This window comes from Ranitomeya variabilis, chromosome 5 (genome assembly GCF_051348905.1).
Source record: "Ranitomeya variabilis isolate aRanVar5 chromosome 5, aRanVar5.hap1, whole genome shotgun sequence".
Classification (NCBI taxonomy): Eukaryota; Metazoa; Chordata; class Amphibia; order Anura; family Dendrobatidae; genus Ranitomeya; species Ranitomeya variabilis.
This window is the reverse complement of record NC_135236.1, coordinates 544,145,382-544,167,957: the sequence shown is the minus strand read 5'-3', so window position 1 is coordinate 544,167,957 and position 22,576 is coordinate 544,145,382. Positions and strand designations below refer to the sequence as shown.

Here is a 22,576-nt window from a genome sequence, read left to right as displayed (position 1 = left end):
CTGTATACAGAGAGCGGCGGTTGTAACTGTTCCCCCTGCACTGACTGATAGTTGTCCCTAATGCTGAGCTGCTGTCAGTCAGTGCCGGGGGCATGTTTACGGACGCTGCTCTCTTTACATAGTGTGGTTACTGAATCCATACCAGGACTCCCTAGTGACTGAAGCCAGAACACTGCTAGGGGAGAATAAAGTTAATTTCCTCCCGGCAGTGGGGGTCTAAATGCTAGCGCTGGGCAGGTTCACAATGCTATTAACCTGCAGATTAACCCCGTATCTGAAGGTTAGTAGCGTTTTTTTCATGTGACTGGTTCCCTTTAAGTCTCTGCTTAAAGCCTCTCATGATAGACATATTGTTCCAATGCAAATCACATGGTCTCCTTGACTGCCATAATTCCCCTTAACCATATACAATATACGTCCTTTCACTGTATAAACCTTACACCTTACATTATGAACATGGTAAACATGATGCGGCCATATATTCAGTCATTTAAAAGCTAATGCTGTTTGTTCTAATTTTTTTTGATCAAGGCAACAGGGCAACAAATTCATTTGCGGAGAACTTTGAGAACACTGTGTCCTTCCTGCCGCCAATTGTGCTGAACTTTGAACTTCCCCCAGATTACCCGTCCGCTGCACCCCCGGATTTCACACTAAGCTGCAAGTGGCTTTCACCAAAACAGGTTACTTTTCTTTTATTATAACAGGATTACATACAGCTGTTTATATAATTGGTGCATTTCTTAATTGCCTCAAAGGCTGTTAAAAGTACTGTATGGGAAAACACAGACCATATGCGTTGAAACCTGGCATAAATACTTTTATGGAATCTGTATAAACTGTAGATTCCCTCCAATGACATGGCACACTATGGACCCATAACAGTCTATGGGCACAATATTATGGATCCTTACAACAGCAAACCATAATGCAGTTATGGGAACAAGCCCTTAAAAGTAGCATGTCAAGTATCATTAAGGGATTCATGGCAGCTCTGGGTCTGCTGAAATGTAAATGTTGTTTTTTCTTTTTGGTCCAGCAAAAGTTAATGTCAGCCTCTTGCAGTTCTTTTAGGCTGATCAGCTGATGTTGGTTAGTAACCACTCCCATCTCCCTTTAAATTCAGTTTTAGAGTTATTCTATGCAGCTGTGGGTGTGGATCTCTCTTGTTAATGGTGGTGTTGCTGCTGTGAGAGTTCTGGTTCCTGGTGCTATATTTTCTGCTACTGTGGAATATAACAGCAGAGCCGGACCTAGGTATTTTTTCTTTTTTTGTCTGTCCCCTGTTCATCTCTTCCCCTCTGTGATACCATCTGCTATGGTGAGGCTAGCATCCTTGCTGGCCAGTGCACTAGCTAAGGTCAAGAGAGGAGAATGTCAGGTACTAGGCACTTGGCGGCGGCGGGAAGAACTTGCATAGGGCATTAGGGGAGCTTAGGGACAGGCATAGGTTGGTGTCAGGAGGTGTCCCATCCTACCTTTAGGGCCTTCCTCCCGCTTTCCATCCATTCGTATTAACTTGCTGTGTCGTAAGCTGGAGTTACCCGTGTCCAAGCTTGACAGGGCCCTTCATAATGAAATATTTCATTTCATACATATCATTAGGTTTTGTAAGATTACACAAAAAGTATATTTCAAATAGAATAATTAAAAACCCTGCTCCTGTGTTTAGACATTGCTGTTACATTTTGTGCTCCAGATGGTGTTCTTTTGACGCCCTCTCAAACAGTCCACCTAATGCATGCCCCCCAAATTTTAATGATAGGTAGGAGTGACACCACCGCAGTATGAACATTTCACCCCGGCAACTATTATTTTACAATAAGCCACTGTGCTAACCTCGCCCATCCTTTATATCTGCTACATTGAATGTTGCAAATAGCGTAACCTTTTAGTGTTTCCACACAGTTTGATACCTCTGTAAGGAGATGAACATACTGCCCACATTAACCTTGAAGACCCAAGTATTGTTATGGTGCATAATGTGGACTGTGAAATGCGTTATTAGTGTTGGTATTGTATTGTACCAGGCAGTAAGGAGAGTGCTGGTTAATGTTTGGCACTAACCAAGAGTGTGAGGGGTAAACTTGAAGGGTCAGAGATAGTTTCCTGTCAGGAAGTCAGAGAGGGCCCAGCGTGCCACAGAAGCAAACCTAAGGTCTGACTAATCAGCAGAGCCGCGTGCTGTGGGTGTCCCTGACTTGAGTGGAGACTGAAGCAGTGGATAGCGTGATCCTGAAAAGAGAGAGAAGTGACTGAAGGACAGAGTGATCAACGGGAGATGTGTCCTGGAACAGGACGCCTAGCAGTACGACCCTGAGTTTATAACTCAAAGAGATATCGGTCCATGACAGAACAGAGTCCGTGAGACGAATAGAGTGCTCCGGGTGAGCGTTCCAAGGCATCAGAAGCAGAAAAGCAAAGTAGTGGAGATTTAGTTAATTTAAGAGGAAGAGAGGACATGGAACCGCAGGTTGAGAATAGGACTCTCACTTACTGGATACTAGTACTATGCTGGGTAGTGGTGAAGATATAGGACAGAGTGAAATAGAACTGAGTCATTCTGAGAAGGACAGGGAGAATGTGAAGATGTTAAAGATACTGTATGTGTTAAAGGAAGCATTTGTAAAGTATTGCAACCTCTGCCTACTGTACACAGTTCCTATCAAGATGCTGTTTAGTAAAAGAATATTTATTTTTGAGTGGTGGTCTTCCTCACTGAACTGTTCAACATCCTGTCCTGGCCAGCCGAAGTCACCGGCATCATGTGGCCTGCAAGGGCGTAGCACCCCTCATAATACAAGTCTAGACTCCAAGCCAGGACCCCCATATTCATGTAACGTGTTGGGGCGTAAGAGACGAGTACCTTGCCTATGGCTACTGGCCCATGCCACGTCTCACTCCTCTCATAGCCCCCACAATGCTCCCAACACACACATTGAAGCTCACAGTGTGATGGCCACCATATTATACAATGCCCACACAAACCTCCACAAATTTTACTGCCCCCTTCACAACATCTCCACACAGTATGTTGCTCCCACTTTCTCCACACATAGTATGAAGCCGCCATAGTACGCCCTCCCACCTCCCCAGTATGATCAATTCAAGGTTTATTCTTCAAACACAGTATGGTGATGCACAGTACATTTTCCCAACATAGCACAACATCATACAGTATGATTCCTCCCACAAAGTATAATTCCTCCACACACAGTATGATAACCCCCTTCCAGGGCCCACCATATAAGCATTCCATTTGCCTGTACATCCTTCGGTCTCTACAAAAGTGGAATGGTGGAGCATAGATCTGAGGGCTCCCTGCTCCATCATTATCTTCAACTGTTTCTATGTCCTGAGAAGTTGGGACCCACACCCAACCATCTGGAACAATGAGACAACTCAAATTCAGGACTATGCCGCTACATCTACAATGATTAATGTTATTGATAAGTCCCCTTTAGTGCTGATTTTATTGCCGCACAATAGGTGAAATCACTCTGTAGCTAGTGTATGAGAAGATCTGGATGGTGTGACTGAGTCTCTGGGTAGATGTGTACACCAGCACATGACCGCGTATGGCCAATATTGCTTCCTCCTACCTGCCACCTCCACTACGCACTAACCCGTGTAGGGAAAACACCACTCCTTTAAAATAAAAACACTACACATTAAATTCTTTTGGATAATTTTGGCCACAGTGGCCAGTTTATTAACCAACAATAACATAAATAATTTCTTTAAACATTAAATATTAAATATGCAATTTTATGCAAAAAATGAGGGTAGGGTTCTTGGAGCTCCCGAAAGATCTGGCTTAAATATTTGGCAAAAAAAACAAAAAGAACTTCGACCACCGCTTTACCCTCAGCCATGCACCACCAGCTCGAGGGCACCATAATTCAAGACTAACCACCAACCAGCTCCCAGGGTAAAAACCCCGTCCAGAGCCCGTAACCAAATGCCAGATCAACCAACACAGTTTTAACTGTCCGGAATTTTACAGGCTCGTGAGTGCCCCAACACTGCCAATACTCTCTCAATTCCTTCTTGTATTGCCGGTGCCCACAAATCGATTCCAGTCTCATTTAAATGAACCCTGTCTTCTCTCCAAAAGTTACCAACACCCAATTCCAATTCAAAGTGCCTTACACTTATAAGCCCATTCCTGGAAACAAAATTTGCCACGGCCCTATTCAACTTCACCCTAGCCCTGTTAATCCCTTTTACAGATCGGACTAACCTCCATTCTTTTTGGGGAACAATATCAGACCATACAGTCAACACCCCTGGAAACTACGTCCACAACCGGAGGAAGTCGAAACGAATGTCCCTGATCAACTCCCTCACAGGTTTGGCGTCCAAATCATTCCCCCCCAAGTGCACCACCAAAATGTAGGGTGCACTATCCAAACGGGAGGCTCGGGAAAAATATGACAAAACCCTGTTCCAAACCATCCCTCGAAACCCTAACCACCGAACGACAACTTGATCCCTGCTAAAGCCTAATTGCCTACCGTCTGGCCTCACGTCAGCCCAAAGCGCCCGCCAATACACAAAAGGGTGTCAAAAAATCCAAGCCAAATGTGGATCCCGACCTGAAATACATAACAACAGAAACCGTTAATCCCAACCCCTATACAGTGCCCTAATGCAATTAGTGACGCACATATGTTAAATAGCAGCCCGAAGTCCACCGGCCTATCCGCTTAATCTCGTCCCCTCCCAGGCCAAGACTATCAGCCTCAGAAGCAGCCCCGATCCTGAAAGATTGTGACCCGTACCTATCCAGTGGAAGGCGCAACTTGGAGGAGTGCAATAAATTGAAAACGAGATAAAAATGCTCCACCACTATGGCATAACAATGGGCCTTCCTGACCCGACCACAAACTCCAATACACTTCCAAGCACCTTTTTGGGCACATCAAAGACCCATCAACTCTATCCAGAACCACGCGCTTGCCGGTACCCGCCTGATCTGTTTTTGAATGCCGAATCCAAAAAGCAATGCCCCCCGCCCAAAAATCGACATCCTGAGTCGAAGACCACCCGCCCTGTTCCTGTTGCAGGACACTAATTTGCCTACTCGCAGTGCCCTAAAAAACGCTAAAGAAAAAGCTAACTTAAACAACGCTGCTTCAAAATTAGATACATAAATAGCTTGCATACATTGATGTTTTTTTTTTGCACTTTATCTTGCAGGGTGCAGTTGGACCAAGATGGCTCTGTAAACTGTGGCCTCTGTTCGCACAGCATGCATTTTGTAGCACTGGGCAGCCTGCCTGTATGTGCCTTAGTAATAGGCTGTAAGCCAGATGCTCTGCATTGCCTGTGTGAATAATGCCACATACAGACTAGTATCTTTTATCTTTTTGTGCACTTAAATACCAAACAGCCAACACTAGATTGAAAGTGGTTGTTTCATCGGTATTGTTGCACCTGTTTCTGCCATCATTAATCGGGTCCGCTGCACCCTGCCAGTGCATTTGTTTTGGAGGCCAGAGCAGGTAAACAGCTCTGCCTCTTTCTCTGTGACTTTTTGAAAACATTTTTGGAGGATTTTTTAAGTCCTCTTTTTGTGTCGGTGAGCCTTGCTTCAAAATTAGAGTAACAAATCCTGTCCAATAAGCGTTTGAGCACACTAAACGATATAGGCCTGCGCCTGTCAAAACTCCTGTTGCCTTTTCAGAAACCCTTTAACGCCTGCTTTACCAAGAAATTCTTTGTCGCATCAACCAAGCCCTCTAACTTAAAACCGAAAGCAAGACCAGCCATAAATTTATTAACTTTAGAAATAGACCATCTGATGTCCGCCGCCTTGTCAACCAAATATAACACTGCTAACTTCTTATCTTCCTCAGACCCTAATGCTCCCCACTGTAACACCCAACTTTGTCATATTTTCCACGATGCTTCGCATGACGCCCAGGTTTGGCTTGTAACCGACGCTTGAATCAATCTTCCTGCTCTTCCGTAAGAATCTGCCACAAGTGTGAAGGGCATACCACTCCTGAAGCCTCCGCGTCTGGTGGCAGCTCCCTGAAACGCTCCCACTGTAAATGAGATAAAGCATCCGCTATGGAATTTTGCACACCTGGCACATGCACAGCGGAAATCCAAGCATTTAATTCCAAACACCGCAAGATGACTTCTCTCACCAACTTAATTACAGGGGGAGAAGAAGCAGACAGAGTGTTAATCACTGACACCACACTCATATTATCGCAATGAAACCGAACTCTGCGGTTCGCAAACATTTCACCCCAAATCAAAACAGCCACAACGATGGGAAACAATTCCAACAAAACAAGGTTTCTTGTGAAACCCTTCTATTACCACCAATCAGGCCGCGTCCCAAGGCTCCACTGCCCTCCACAATAGGCCCGGTAACCGACGCTGCCCGCTGCGTCCGTGTAAATCTCGCAATCAACGTTATTCACTATCTGCTGTCGTATCAAAGATCGACCATTGTACTTTACCAAAAAACTCTGCCACACAGCCAAATCCTGCATGCAAAATTTAACCGGCTGAGCAATGACTGCAACTCCTTCAAAGTCACCTTTTTTAGCCTCCTGATTCGATGCACTTACTGCCTTAGTAACAACAATTTATTCTCCGGCAACCGACACTCCATTCTTTCTGAATCAATTAGTATTCACAGGAAGCTTAAAACAGTGCTAGGGCCTTCAGTCTTTTCCTTTGCCAACACGGCCAATGTATTCCTACATAAACTAGAATCTGGTGGACCTACTGTATAAACAAAAAATCGTCCAAATAATGAATGAGCGACGGAACGCCGGCAACATCCCTAACCACCCATTCTAAAAAGGTACTGAACGTCTCAAACAATGAACATGAAATTGCACACACAACCCATCGGCAAACACCTATCCAGATAGTAGCCACCATTCCAGAAACATCCCAGCAAGGGAATACTATCCGGATGCACCGGGAGTAATCTGAAGGCCGATTCAATATCAGTTTTTGCCAACAAGGCTCCCGCGCCGTAACTGTGAACCCATTGCACCGCCGTCTCAAATGATGTATATACTACGGAACACAGCTCCTGAGAGATGCCATCGTTAACCGAAAGACCCTTCGGGTACGATAAATGCTATATTAACCTACATTTATTCGGTTCCTTTTTAGGAACCACCCCCAATGGGGAGACAATCATTCTTTCAACTGGTAACAACAAAAACAGACCCGCCATTCTACCCAATTCTACTTCTTTTTTCAATTTTACACTGACTACTTCCACATGCAAATCAGCCGACCTCAAGTTCTTAACCGAAAAAGGGACCGTGTGGTTAGGGGGGGGGATTCTGAAACCTTCAGCAAAACCATTCCAAATGGCCCCAGCTTTCTCCTGATCCGGGTACCTACTTTGAAAGGGGTCATCTTTTGAAGCATCACCGGTGTCTTCCCCTTGACCGGCACCCACTGCTGGCTTACCCCTTCCTTTTTTGAAAAATTTGGAAGCCCCATGTGAACTTTCATTGCATTGGGAACATATGTGTTTAAACTTGCAGGTATTGCCATATTTGCACTGGCCCTCATTAAATTGCCAGCAGGTTCCAGACTTATCTTTGGCTCCTTGCGTCCCCTGACTACTGCTTCCGTGGCCTGCCGGCTGGTTGCCGCTACCTTCGCTCCCATGAAAGGACTGCCCGTACCGGACTGGAGCCATCACTTTCAACCAGAGCCCAATATCTTTCTGGTCCCACATAATCTCAGGCCTGACCGCCTACCTCTGCCTAAATTGCTCATCATAGAGGCCTGCCCTCCATAGGAACGGTGTGCCTCACCAATCGAATCAAGATAACAAAATAAACCAGAACAGTTCTCAGGAGACTTTTCACCTATTACGCTCGCCAAAATCGCAAACGCTTGCAGCCAATTGACGAACGTCTGCGGAATCAGCCGCCACCTCCTCTTTTCTTCCTCCTCCTTTTTGCTGTCTTCCCTCTTTCCCTAATCCAAATTAAACTTCTCCATGGGAAGGATGTAAAAATCTCCAAATACTCATCCCGCCAAATCTTTTCCTTTACCTCTTTCTTTAAATGTGCCCCCAAGGGCCCCTCAAAGCATACGTACACCTCTCCTTTCGCTCTATCATCCAGTTTTATCAAATCCCCTTTCTCCTTTTCTGTTTGGACCAACACGGATATGCCAGTTAACGGTAACTGCACTCCCTCTACAGGCCTAAATGGCTCGCCTACCAACTGCGACCCCAACCCCGGGAGCCATGCCCCTACCGGTGACGCTCCGACCCCGCTAGCTGCCCCACCCTCTAATCTACTCAGAATTTGCGACACACTGACCAAAGCATCTCGGAGACCCGGCACTACTGTCCCACTAGAACCCCCAGCCTCCTTGTTACCAACCCTAACTCCTGATTCCCTCCAATCCCACCTGACGTAGCCTCTGTGGGCAACAGACCAGACATAGAGACATACTCACCGAGCTGCGCGGGAGCTGTGTCCCCACCAGCCGGACATCCCGAATCCTGACTATCTCCATCCCCATTCTGATCACTGTTGAACTCCGAATCTTCTGCTCCGCTTCGCTGCTCCAGGCCAGCGCCCCTGGCCTCCTCGTCACCAGGGGGACCGGAGCACCTGCAGCGCGTCGCACCACCAACTTCAGACACTATCTGGATTGTGCCCGCTCACAGGACCCACCAGCCAGGTCATACGTCCGTCCCCGGGATCTGCCAGGCAGCGCGACATCGCTGCCCGCCGCACCTCCTTTGCTGTGGATGGCTGTCTGGGCCCCATCTGCAGAGCGTTCTCCTGCTGCAGCCTGCCCACTGGGATCCTCTACCTCGTGTTCCATCTAGCCGGCCCCCAAATAGGGTCCCCACCAGGGGTACCAGCCGTGAGGATGACACCAGGGGCCGTGTCCTTCGCCCCAGCCTCCGCCTGCCCACCGGCACTGCCACAAGTCAACTCCAGGAGTCCTCTACCCTCCTGGCTGAGCCACGGGCCTTTGATGCCGCCTGTTCCTCCCTTGCAGGCCGCACCTTTGGTGCGGCCCTCACTCCTGAGGTGCGTCGCCGACCTGCGCCCGCCGGCCGGGAGGATTCCTGCCAGAGGGGGCACAGCGGGGAGACTCCACTGTGGGGATCCGGAGCCTGCGTCTGCTGTGCGTCGCTACCTCCGGTGATAGTCTCTCCGGGGGCCTTGTCCTCCTGGTACTTCTGGCGCTCTCCCGGGTCCTGGTGTCCCCCAGCAGAGACAAAAGCTGATCCTCCAGCCATCCTCCTCTCCTGGACCGAGCGACTTCCTGCAGGCGCTCCATCAAGCATTCCACGGACTCCAACCAGTAAGTTGAATTGCCTGGGGGTCTCCTTGCGCTGGCTTCCTGCATTAGACTGGCAGTTTTCTTGCACTTTTGCCATGCTCCCAATGTCCCTCCCCTAACACCCCCTCCTTTCCACCAATCCTGTCCCTCTGCCCTATAGATTTAAAAAATGCCCCATGTCCAAGCGCAGTCATGGGGGCTTCCATTGAGCTGCGCCTATTCCTGCTCCCCCCTTGAGGTAGACATTCTGAGAGGGGATAAAAAGGTGTAATATGTATATTTCAGGATGACCTGTTAAGGCACAGTCATTGTTAAATTGTTTTTTTTAATTTTAAAGAGTATATAAGACAATTTTTTGAACAATAATAGGTAATAATAACTTTAACATATCCACAGTCTCTAAACTGGTATATACTGGAGTTCTTTTTGAGTCCTTATTTGAAAAGCACAGTCTTGTTCCATCTTTTAGTTAAATATACTGTATATTCATCCTGTTGTTGACAAGTGTTGTTGATCCCTTGCAGTCTCCAATGCTAGTTACTTTTACTCTGCACTATCTGAGTAAGAGACCACTTATATGATTGTGACCAATTTGGAGACTTTTCTCCACTTCTCGTCTCTGTGACCTCTTGCTACTTCTCTGCTTTTTAGTTCTTGTTGAGTACCAGCCACTTTCTGTTCTCTGAAAACCTTTTTTCTGGTATTTGGTATAGCTGGTACAATTTTTTCATAACTTTACTCAGGAAAACCTGATCTGAACCCTTACATACAATTAAGTTCCTCTACAGAACTTCGACTGTAGCCTTCATTGTCTGGTCCCTTCTGCAAAATTGGTGATTAAATTAATGATTAATGCTATTCCCCTGCTATCTGTTATGCTGCAGACATCATTCTCTTTGGGTAATCTTACCTAGTTGTACAGCACACCTTCATGAATTGCCTGCCAGTACCATTGTCAGAGCAGCAGCTTTCCTGTTGGTGACAGGCTAGATTCTCATGATTAGATTGACATCCATCCATGAGCCAATATTTTCATTGCATTGAACTGGCTATTCTGCTGTTGCTTACTTTGCCTGCTGACCACCTGATATCTTGGCTTGTAGCATGTACTTGCGGCCTCCCAGGGTCCTGGTCATTGCAGTGGAACTGCTTTCCTCTCGGGGAGAGTGATGCTACGTTTGGAGGCAAAGAAGGATAACTATTGCATCCAGGTATCACAAACATGCAACACATTTCACACTCCAGACCACCAGGGGGAGCTTCTGCGCCTATTTATTAGGTCACTCCCCATATATATATATATATAACTGGTAGTCTGTAGGGAAGGTTAGAACGTTCCAGACCAGAGTCTGAGGAGGATGGAAGGTTAAAGGAGCTGTGCATGCCCTCAGAGCTGCAGCTCCCAGAAAGAGACATTCAGAAGGCAGAACTGTATTGCAGAGAGCATGAAGGGAGTCACAACAAAGGAGAGGATACCAGAAGGGGACCAGCCCTACACAGGCTGACTCCCTCCGAGGCGCAGAAGCCCGGTAGCCGGAACACCGAGGGAGTAATGACCTTTATGCTTTGCTCTAGAGACCGGCAGGACAGCTAATTGCAAGTTACCTGTCCACACTTACACCCAGAAGGCACGGTGACAACTACAGAGCCAGGTTATCTAAGAGACCCTATGAACAGGCTCAAGTCACCAGTCATACGGGTATTGTCCTATCCTATATGGGGGACAGAGAGAGAGAGAAACACCACATCTGTGAGACCCTTATGTGAAACCATAGGCAGTAAGGGACTACACCACCACAGCGCAAGGGAAGGCTACTGATTTCCACCTGGACAAGGTGGACTCTGGACTTGCCTCCAAACCGGCCGGACTCTGCCTGCCCTGTGATCTGGTGCCCTGGACTGTGGATGCTGAAGTCTTCAGTAAAGGTAAAGAGACTGCAACCCTGTGTCCTCGTTCTTCTCTGCGCCTCTCACCATCCACCATCTACACACCGGGAGCCCTGGGGACATACTTCACCTGTGGGAAGGTATACCATCTAGCTGCTATAACATCACCCCAGCGGACCCCTTAAAGCAGCGTCGGTCACCCTGACCGAATACCACAGGTGGCGTCACGAACACAAACTTTATCACTTTAAAGACCTTTCCCCTTTTACACGGACGTCCCAGGGCCACGGACCGGGTCAGCCACCGTGACATCCCCCTGTGAACTGCAGGACCCGGTACAGAGTACCCCACGGCCCCTTGGGGGCGATCCATACTTTGTTCAGGGCTGTTTTGCTTCCCATCCAGAGATAGGCCTGCAGTACCTCACTATTGATGAGCAAGAAGTTGAAGTCTTCTATGTTGCTGAGTGCTCATAGTTCTGTGGAGCAGGATATGCTCTTTGGCACTCAAATCAGCAGAACAGGGTATACTGGACAAACATGTTGGGTTAGCAGAGCCAAGTGTGCAGACAGCACCGTAGAGCGACAGGGCAAAGCACATAGTTAGGCACTTTGGTAAAGGTGAATTGAGTGTAGACTTCAGTTTGGAGCACCATGGTAATGTACAGTCAGGCACCTTGGTATAGCAGAGCTGAGTGTGTGGACAGCACATTAAAGAGCCAGGGCAATATAAGTAGTCAGGCATCATGGTGGAAAAAGGTCAAATCTGTGAACTTCATGTTAGAACCCTAGAGTTGAGACAACAGACAGACACATTGTTAAAGCAGAGTGAAATGTGCGCACAGTATTTTGGAACAGCAGAGCTGAGATGACAGACATGATTTTTGGTATAGCTAAGCTGGATTTGTGGACAGCACATTGGAACATGAGAGCTGATACAGCAGTCAGGCATCTGATTGTTAACCTTGATTCATTCTCCCCTAATCAATCAAAGACTAAGGTAAACAAGACCCCTAACGCACCCCCTCCCCCTTTGATAGGTCAGGTAACAAGCTCTAACAACCACTTACACTAAAATTGTTACCCTTTTCACCAAAAATACCAGCAAAAGTGAAAAACTGGTGTCTGGGGTAGTATTCCTGTACTGATGGTGGTTCTGATGACATTCAGGTAGTGATCGTTGTTCTGGTGCTGTATTCATGTACTACTGATGGGTCTGGTAATGTATTCATGTAGTGATGATGGTTCTGGTGCCGTATTCATCATCAGAACCATCATATTCATGCATATGAAACCAACATCCATACATACATACAATATGAGCACCCACATAGCCCTGCACATGCAGTATGAATCCACACACAGACCCCAACATACATTAAAAGCCCCACATAGCGCCCTATATACAGTATGAGCCCCAACATAGCCTCCTGTATACAGTATGAACCCCCACATAGCCTCCTATATACAGTATGAGCCCCCACATAGCCTCCTGTATACAGTATGAACCCCCACATAGCCTCCTATATACAGTATGAGCCCCCACATAGCCTCCTGTGTACAGTATGAGCCCGAACATAGCCTCCTGTATTCACTATGAGCCCAGAAGTATTGGTGGTGAAAGCGTTTACGAGTATGGGGCTCAATGTAAATCCTATGCCTCACTGTACACTTTAAATAACAATATGGGTTGAGCCTACATAAGTGAATATACCCAAAACATTCTTAATGTAACTTTTATTTTTTACAGCTCACTCTGTTATGTCAGCATCTAGATGACCTATGGCAGGAGAACAGTGGATGTGTTGTCTTGTTCCCATGGATTCAGTTTCTAAAGGAAGAGACACTTGATTACTTGAATATAAAATCTCCATTTGAAATTGAGCTGTCTAGCAATGGCTTACAGAACCGTATGGAACCTACTGAAAAGACCCCTACAGATGGGGTCTTATTGGAAACAGGATCATTTGACAAACGGGCCATACAGGACGTGCAGTCAGTGTCTGCCCTGGTCAAATACATCTTGGTCTTCAGTGAAGCTCAGGAAAAGAAGGTTTTTGATAGTAAGCAGTTCTTGTGCAATATCTGTTTTATGGAGAAGCTGGGCAGTGAGTGCACCCACTTTAAGGACTGCCAGCATGTGTACTGTAACTGCTGTCTCAAAGACTACTTTGAAGTCCAGATTAACGACGGACAAGTTCATGCTCTAAACTGCCCTGAACCAAAGTGCAAGTCAGTCGCAACGCCTGCTCAGGTAAGGCAAAGCTCGGTGGACCTTTTGCGCAAATGATTTGTTCTTTAATTTTGGTATAGCTAAACAATTTCTATTCACAATATAGGGAAATATCATTTAACGTAGAGTACTGACATCCATGGGCCAATTAAGACATACAATTCATACTAAAATAGCTGAATGATTAGATGTTTCTTCATCATGAACAATTATGTTGTGAATGTCATCAGTGTTAGGTCAGAGTCACACAAGCATATGGCATCCGATGCGAGAGCATCAGATGTGAAATGCCAATGACACTCGGCTCCAGTTCTGCTGCGACCATGAGCTGAGTGTCAGTGCTCGGTGCCCCGATCCTCTCGCATCAGAGAATCACAGCACAGGTGTGCAGGAGACGGAGAAATTAATTTCTCTATCTACTTCAATGCCAGTATCTGCAGGGATCGCACTGCACTCGGGTGATATCTGAGTAAAGTGCGATGTTTCACACGCACACATAGACTTGTATGGGTGAAAACGATCCCATTCTCAGATGCAACTGCAGCATGCTGTGATTATTTTCGCATGCCAAATCGGCATGAGAAAATAATCGAAGATGTGAACGGGCCCATAGTTTAACACTGGCCAATCTGAATTTTTATCGGATTCCACTTGTCTAATTTCATATCAAGTGTGAATGAGCCATAGAGAAGATTCACATGTAACGTATTTGCTGTCCAAGAATTCTGGAGGAATCTGCATGAAAATCCACAGAAGCAAATTTGCAGATTTGTGCAACAGATTGCCGAAAATAAAAAACACTATACGTATATTCATCAGTGCGTTTATACAGTGGTTTGTGAAAGTATTCACCCCCTTGGCTTTTTACCTGTTTTGTTGCACTACGACCTGTGTTTAAATATTTTTGTAATCTGATTTGTGTGAGATGCATCTTAGACTTAGTTGGTGAAGTAAAGTGCAAAAAATATAGACATAAATTAAGTTTATGGGATCAAGTAAAATTGGCATGTGCATATGGATTCACCCCTTTTGAGATGAAGCCCCTAAAAATTTCTGAAACAAGCAATTATCTTCATAAGTCGCATGAAAGGAAGACCACTTGTGTGCAGTCTAAGTGGCACAGGGTCTGTCAGTGTATACACGCCTTTTCTGAAAGGCCACAGAGGCTGCAACACCATTACCCAAGAGGCACCACTAACGAAACACCATGAAGACCAAGGAGATGTACAAACAAGTCAGGGTCAAAGTTGTTGAGAAGTACAAGTCTGGGTTGGGTTTTTAAAAAAATTTCAATCTCTACCTGAGCAAAATCAAATCCATTATCATCAAATGGAAAGAACATGGTACTACAACAAGCCTGCCAAGAGAGGGCTGCCCACCAAAACTCTCAGCCCAGGCAAGGAGGGCATTAATCGGAGTAACAGAACAGAAATCAAAGGTAACCCTGCAGGATCTGCAGAGTTCCCAAGTAGAGACTAGAGTATCTATCCATATGACCACAATAAGTCTTACACATCGTAGAGGTGGGTGGCCTTTATGGAAGAGTGGGCATAAAAAAGCCTTTACTTATACACAAAAATTGTAAGGCTTGCTTTGAGTTTGCCAAAAAAACATGTGGGAGACTCCCCAAGTTTATAGAGGAAGGTGCTGAGGTCAAATTTGACCAAATTTTAACTTTTGCCACCAAGGTAAACACTACATCTGGTGCAAACCAACATACAGTTAGGTCCATATATATTTGGACAGAGACAACATTTTTCTCATTTTGGTTATAGACATTACCACAATGAATTTTAAACAAAACAATTCAGATGCAGTTGAAGTTCAGACTTTCAGCTTTCATTTGAGGGTATCCACATTAAAATTGGATGAAGGGTTTAGGAGTTTCAGATCCTTAACATGTACCACCCTGTTTTTAAAGGGACCAAAAGTAATTGGACAGATTCAATAATTTTAAATAAAATGTTAATTTTTAGTACTTAGTTGAAAACCCTTTGTTGCCAATGACTGCCTAAAGTCTTGAACTCATGGACATCACCAGACGCTGAGTTTCCTCCTTTTTGATGCTCTGCCAGGCCTTCACTGCGGTGGTTTTCAGTTGATGTTTGTTTGTGGGCCTTTCTGTCTGAAGTTTAGTCTTTAACAAGTGAAAGGCATGCTCAATTGGGTTGAGATCAGGTGACTGACTTGGCCATTCAAGAATATTCCACTTCTTTGCTTTAATAAACTCCTGAGTTGCTTTGGCTTTATGTTTTGGGTCATTGTCCATCTGTAGTATGAAACGACGACCAATCAGTTTTGCTTCATTTGGCTGGATCTGAGCACACAGTATGGCTCTGAATACCTCAGAATTCATTCGGCTGCTTCTGTCCTGTGTCACATCATCAATAAACACTAGTGACCCAGTGCCACTGGCAGCCATGCATGCCCAAGCCATCACACCGCCTCCGCCATGTTTTACAGATGATGTGGTATGCTTAGGATCATGAGCTGTACCCCGCCTTCACCATACTTTTCTCTTTCCATCATTCTGGTAGAGGTTGATCTTGGATTCATCTGTCCAAAGAGTGTTCTTCCAGAACTGTGCTGGCTTTTTTAGATGTTTTTTAGCACAGTCCAGTCTAGCCTTTTTATTATTGATGCTTATGAGTGGCTTGCACCGTGCAGTGAACCCTCTGTATTTACTTTCATGCAGTCTTCTCTTTATGGTAGATTTGGATATTGATACGCCGACCTTCTGGAGAGTATTGTTCACTTGGTTGGCTGTTGTGTAGGGGTTTCTCTTCACCATGGAGCTTATTCTGCGATCATCCACCACTGTTGTCTTCCGTGGGCACCCAGGTCTTTTTGCATTGATGAGTTCACCAGTGCTTTCTTTCTTTCTCAGGATGTACCAAATTGTAGATTTTGCCACTCCTAATATTGTAGCAATTTATCCGATGGGTTTTTTCTGTTTTCGCAGCTTAAGGATGGCTTGTTTCACCTGCATGGAGAGCTCCTTTGACCGCATGTTTACTTCACAGCAAAACCTTACAAATGCAAGCACCACACCTCAAATCAACTCCAGGCCTTTTGTCTGCTTAATTTAGAATGACATAACGAAGGGATTGCCCACACCTGTCCATGAAATAGCCTTGGAGTCAATTGTCCAATTACTTTTGGTCCCTTTAAAAACAGGGTGGCACATGTTAAGGAGCTGAAACTCCTAAACCCTTCATCCAATTTTATTGTGGATACCCTCAAATGAAAGCTGAAAGTCTGAACTTCAACTTCATTTGAATTGTTTTGTTTAAAATTAATTGTGGTAATGTCTATAAGCAAAATTAGAAAAATGTTGCCTCTGTCCAAATATACAAATATATATGGACCTAACTGTAGCTCATCACCCCAAGAACACAACCCCCACAGTGAAACATGGTGGTGGCAGCATCATGATATGGGGATTTTTTTTTAGCAGCAGGGATAGGGAGAATGGTCAGAGTCGAGGGGAAGATGTGGGGCGCCCCAGGGTCCTGGTCATCGCAGTGGTATTGCTTACCGCTCGGGGAGAGTAATGCTACGTTTGGAGGCAAAGAAGGATAACTGCATCCAGGTACCACAAACATGCAACACAGTTTACACTCCAGGCCATCAGGGGGAGCTTCTGCTCCTATTTATTAGGTCACTCCCCATATATATATAACTGGTAGTCTGTAGAGAGGGTTAGAACGTTCCAGACAGTAGTCTGAGGTGGACAGAGGGTACAAAGGAGCTGTGTATGCCCTCAGAGCTGCAGCTCCCAGAAAGAGACATTGAAGGCAGAATTGTATTGCAGCGAGTGTGAAGGAAGTCGTAGCAAAGGAGATGATACCAGAAGGGGACCAGCCCTACACAGGCTGCCTCCTTCTGAGACACAGAATCCCGGTAGCCAGAACACAGAGGGAGTAATGACCTTTATGCTTTGCTCCAGAGACCAGCAGGACAGCTAATTGCAAGTTACCTGTCCGCCCTACACCCAGGAGGCACGGTGGCAACCTTTGGAGGCCGGGGCGTGCTAGAGTCCCTATTAACAGCCTCTAGCCACCAGTCATACGGGTTTGTACTATCCTATATGGGGGACAGAGAGAAAGACATTACATCTGTGAGGACCTTATGTGAAGCCTTAGGCAGTAAGGAACTACAACACTGCAGCGCAAGGGAAGGCTACTGATTTCCACCTGGACAAGGGGACTCTGGACTTGCCTCCAAACTGGCCGGACTCTGCCTGCCCTGTGATCTGGTGCCCTGGACTGTGGATGCTGAAGTCTTCAGTAAAGGTAAAGAGACTGCAACCTTGTGTCCTCGTTCTTCTCTACGCCTCTCACCATCCACCATCTACACACCGGGAAGCACTGGGGACATTCTTCACCTGTGGGAAGGTATACCATCTAGCTGCCATAACATCACCCCAGCGGACCCCTTAAAGCAGCGTCGGTCACCCTGACCGAATACCACAGGTGGCATCACGAACACAAACTTTATCCCTTTAACCCCTTCCCGACCCATGACGCCTATGCGGCGTCATGGAATGATCGCATCCCTGCAGATCGGGTGAAAGGGTTAATTCCTATTTTACCCGATCTGCAGGGAGAGGGGGAGTTGTACTTCAGCCTAGGGGGGGTGGCTTTGCCCCCACGTGGCTACGATCGCTCTGATTGGCTGTTGAAAGTGCAACAGCCAATCAGAGCAATTTGCAATATTTCACCTATGAAAATGGTGAAATATTGCAATCCAGCCATGGCCGATGCTGCAATAGCATCTGCCATGGCTGGAAATCATGTACTGGCCCCCCCCCACCGCCCCCGATCTCCTCCCCAGTCGTCCGTTCTGTCAGGTACCCCCCTCCGTCCCCCTGTTCGCTCCCCCGTGCTCCTGTCCGCTCCCCCGTGCTCCTGTCCGCTCCCCCCGTCCTCCGATCCCCCCCCCAGTGCTCCGATCCACCCCCCCACCACCCCCTCATACTTACCGATCCTCCCGGTGTCCGGCCGTCTCCTCGCTGGGCGCCGCCATCTTGGAAAATGGCGGGCGCATGCTCAGTACGCCCGCCGAATCTGCAGGCTGGCAGATTCGTTACAGGTACATTTTGATCGCTGTGGTAGGTTCTACCACAGCGATCAAAATAAAAAAATAATAAATAAACCCCCCCCTTTATCACCCCCATAGGTAGGGACAATAATAAAATAAAGAAAATATTTTTTTTTCTTTTACCACTAGGGTTAGGGTTAGAACTAGGGGTAGGGTTAGGGTTACGGGTAGGGTTAGGGTTAGGGGTAGGGTTATGGCATGTGCACACAGAGCGGATCGGCCGCGGATCCGCAGCGGATCGGCCGCGGATCCGCAGCGGATCGGCCGCGGATCCGCAGCGGATCGGCCGCGGATCCGCAGCGGATCTGCAGCGGATCGGCCGCGGATCCGCATCGGATCGGCCGCGGATCCGCAGTGGATCCGCAGCGGATTGGCCGCGGATCTGCAGCGGATTGGCCGCGGATCCGCAGCGGATCGGCCGCGGATCCGCAGCGGATCCGCAGCAGATTGGCCGCGGATCTGCAGCGGATTGGCCGCGGATCCGCAGCGGATCCGCAGCGGATTGGCCGCGGATCTGCAGCGGATCCGCAGCGGATTGGCCGCGGATCTGCAGCGGATCGGCAGCGGATTGGCCGCGGATCTACAGCGGATCCGCAGCGGATTGGCCGCGGATCTGCAGCGGATTGGCCGCGGATCCGCAGCGGATCGGCAGCGGATCCGCAGCGGATTGGCCGCGGATCTGCAGCGGATTGGCAGCGGATTGGCCGCGGATCCGCAGCGGATTGGCCGCTGCGAATTCGAAGCAGTTTTCCATCAGGTTTACAGTACCATGTACACCTAAGGAAAACCAAATCTGCTGTGCCCATGGTGCGGAAAATTCCGTGCAGAAACGCTGCATTGTATTTTCCGCAGCATGTCAATTCTTTGTGCGGATTCCGCAGCGGTTTACACCTGTTCCTCAATAGGAATCCGCAGGTGAAATCCGCACAAAAAAACACTGGAAATCTGCTGTAAATCCGCAGGCAAAACGCAGTGCCTTTTACCTGCAGATTTTTCAAAAATCGTGCGGAAAAATCTCACACGAATCCGCAACGTGGGCACATACCCTTAGGGTTAGGGTTGGAATTAGGGCTAGGGTTGGAAATAGGGTTAAGAATAGGCTTGTGGTTAGAGTTACGGATAGGGTTAGGGGTGTGTTGGGGTTACAGTTGTGGTTAGGGTTGGGATTAGGGTTACGGTTGGGATTAGGGTTAGGATTAGGGTTGGAATTAGGGTTACGGTTGTGTTGCGGTTAGGGTTGTGGTTAGGGGTGTGTTGGGGTTAGGGTTGTGATTAGGGTTATGGCTACAGTTGGGATTAGGATTAGGGGTGTGTTGGGGTAAGTGTTGAAGTTAGAATTGAGGGGTTTCCACTGTTTTAGGCACATCAGGGGTCTCCAAACGCAACATGGCGCCACCATTGATTCCAGCCAATCTTGCGTTCAAAAAGTCAAATGGTGCTCCCGCCCTTCCAAGCCCCGACGTGCGCCCAAACAGTGGTTTACCCCCACATTTGGGGTACCAGCGTACTCAGGACAAACTGGGCAACAACTGTTGGGGTCCAATTTCTCCTGTTACCCTTGCAAAAATAAAAAATTACTTGCTAAAACATAATTTTTGAGGAAAGAACAATTATTTTTTATTTTCACGGCTCTGCGTTATAAACTTCTGTGAAGCACTTGGGGGTTGAAAGTGCTCACCACACATCTAGATAAGTTCCTTCGGGGGTCTAGTTTCCAAAATGGGGTCACTTGTGGGGTGTTTCTACTGTTTAGGCACATCAGGGGCTCTGCAAATGCAATGTGACGCCCGCAGACCATTCCATCAAAGTCTGCATTTCAAATGTCACTACTTCCCTTCCGAGCCCTGACGTGTGCCCAAACAGTGGTTTACCCCCACATATGGGGTATCAGCGTACTCACAACAAACTGGGCAACAAATATTGGGGTCCAAATTCTCCTGTTACCCTTGTGAAAATAAAAAATTGCTTGCTAAAACATCTTTTTTGAGGAAAGAAAAATGATTTTTTATTTTCACGGCTCTGCGTTGTAAACTTCTGTGAAGCACTTGGGGGTTGAACGTGCTCACCACACATCTAGATAAGTTCCTTGGGGGGTCTAGTTTCCAAAATGGGGTCACTTGTGGGGGGTTTCTACTGTTTAGGCATATCAGGGGCTCTGCAAACGTAACATGATGCCCGCAGACCATTCCATCAAAGTCTGCATTCCAAAACGTCACTACTTCCCTTCCGAGCCCCGGCATGTACCCAAACAGTGGTTTACCCCCACATATGGGGTATCAGCGTACTCAGGAGAAACTGGACAACAACTTTTGGGGTCCAATTTCTCCTGTTACTCTTGCAAAAATAAAAAATTCTGGGCTAAAAAAATATTTTTGAGGAAAGGAAACACATTTATTATTTTCACGGCTCTGCATTATAAACTTCTGTGAAGCACTTGGGGGTTCAAAGTGCTCACCACACATCTAGATAAGTTCCCTTCGGGGTCTAGTTTCCAAAATGGAGTCACTTGTGGGGAGTTCCTACTGTTTAGGCACATCAGGGGCTCTGCAAACGCAACCTGATGCCCGCAGAGCATTCCATCAAAGTCTGCATTTCAAAACGTCACTACTTCCCTTCCGAACCCCGACGTGTGCCAAAACAGTGGTTTACCCCCACATATGGGGTATCATCGTACTCAGGAGAAACTGGAAAACAACTTTTGGGGTCCAATTTCTCCTATTACCCTTGGGAAAATAAAAAATTGTGGGCTAAAAAATCATTTTTGAGAAAAGAAAAATTATTTTTTATTTTCATGGCTCTGCGTTATAAACTTCTGTGAAGCACTTGGGGGTTCAAAGTGCTCACCACACATCTAGATTAGTTCCTTGGGAGGTCTAGTTTCCAAAATGGGGCCACTTGTGCGGGAGCTCCAATGTTTAGGCACACAGGGGCTCTCCAAACGCGACATGGTGTCCGCTAATGATTGGAGCTAATTTTCCATTCAAAAAGCCAAATGGCGTGCCTTCCCTTCCGAGCCCTGCCGTGCGCCCAAACAGTGGTTTACCCCCACATATGGGGTATCATCGTACTCAGGACAAACTGGACAACAACATTTGGGGTCCAATTTCTCCTATTACCCTTGGGAAAATAAAAAATTCTGGGCTAAAAATCATTTTTGAGGAAAGAAAAATTATTTTTTTATTTTCACGGCTCTGCGTTATAAACTTCTGTGAAGCACCTTGGGGTTATAAGTGTTTACTATGCATCTAGATAAGTTCCTTGGGGGGTCTAGTTTCCAAAATGGGGTCACGTGTAGGGGAGCTCCAATGTTTAGGCACACAGGGGCTCTCCAAACGCGACATGGTGTCCGCTAACGATTGGAGCTAATTTTCCATTCAAAAAGTCAAATGGCACGCCTCCCCTTCCGAGCCTTGCCGTGCACCCAAACAGTGGTTTACCCCCACATATGAGGTATCGGCATACTCAGGAGAAATTGCCCAACAAATTTTAGGATCCATTTTATCCTGTTGCCCATGTGAAAATGAAAGAATTGAGGCTAAAAGAAATTTTGTGTGAAAAAAAAGTACTTTTTCATTTTTGCGGATCAATTTGTGAAGCACCTGGGGGTTTAAAGTGCTCACTATGCCTCTAGATGAGTTCCTTGGGGGGTCTACTTTCCAAAATGGGGTCACTTGTGGAGGAGCTCCAATGTTTAGGCACACAGGGGCTTTCCAAACGCGACATGGTGTCCGCTAACGATGGAGATAATTTTTCATTCAAAAAGTCAAATGGCGCTCCTTCCCTTCCAAGCCTTACCATGTGCCCAAACAGTGGTTTACCCCCACATGTGAGGTATTGGTGTACTCAGGAGAAATTGCCCAACAAAATTTAGGATCCATTTTATCCTGTTGCCCATGTGAAAATGAAAAAATTGAGGCTAAAATAATTTTTTCGTGAAAAAAAAGTACTTTTTCATTTTTACGGATCAATTTGTGAAGCACCTGGGGGTTTAAAGTGCTCACTATGCTTCTAGATAAGTTCCTTGGGGGGTCTAGTTTCCAAAATGGGG

At 46.7% G+C, this 22,576-nt stretch overlaps 1 protein-coding gene across 3 annotated transcripts in view; it reads left to right on the top strand.

Annotated features, from left to right (window-relative positions):
* Positions 1-22,576, top strand: part of LOC143776448 (E3 ubiquitin-protein ligase RNF14-like) — a 97,474-nt gene that overhangs the window by 67,103 nt on the left and 7,795 nt on the right. For all 3 annotated transcript variants that reach the window (XM_077265854.1, XM_077265857.1, XM_077265856.1), the window contains 2 exons: positions 532-683; positions 12,943-13,446. In XM_077265854.1, coding sequence (XP_077121969.1) covers positions 532-683; positions 12,943-13,446 — 656 coding nt within the window. The remainder of the gene's footprint in view (positions 1-531; positions 684-12,942; positions 13,447-22,576) is intronic.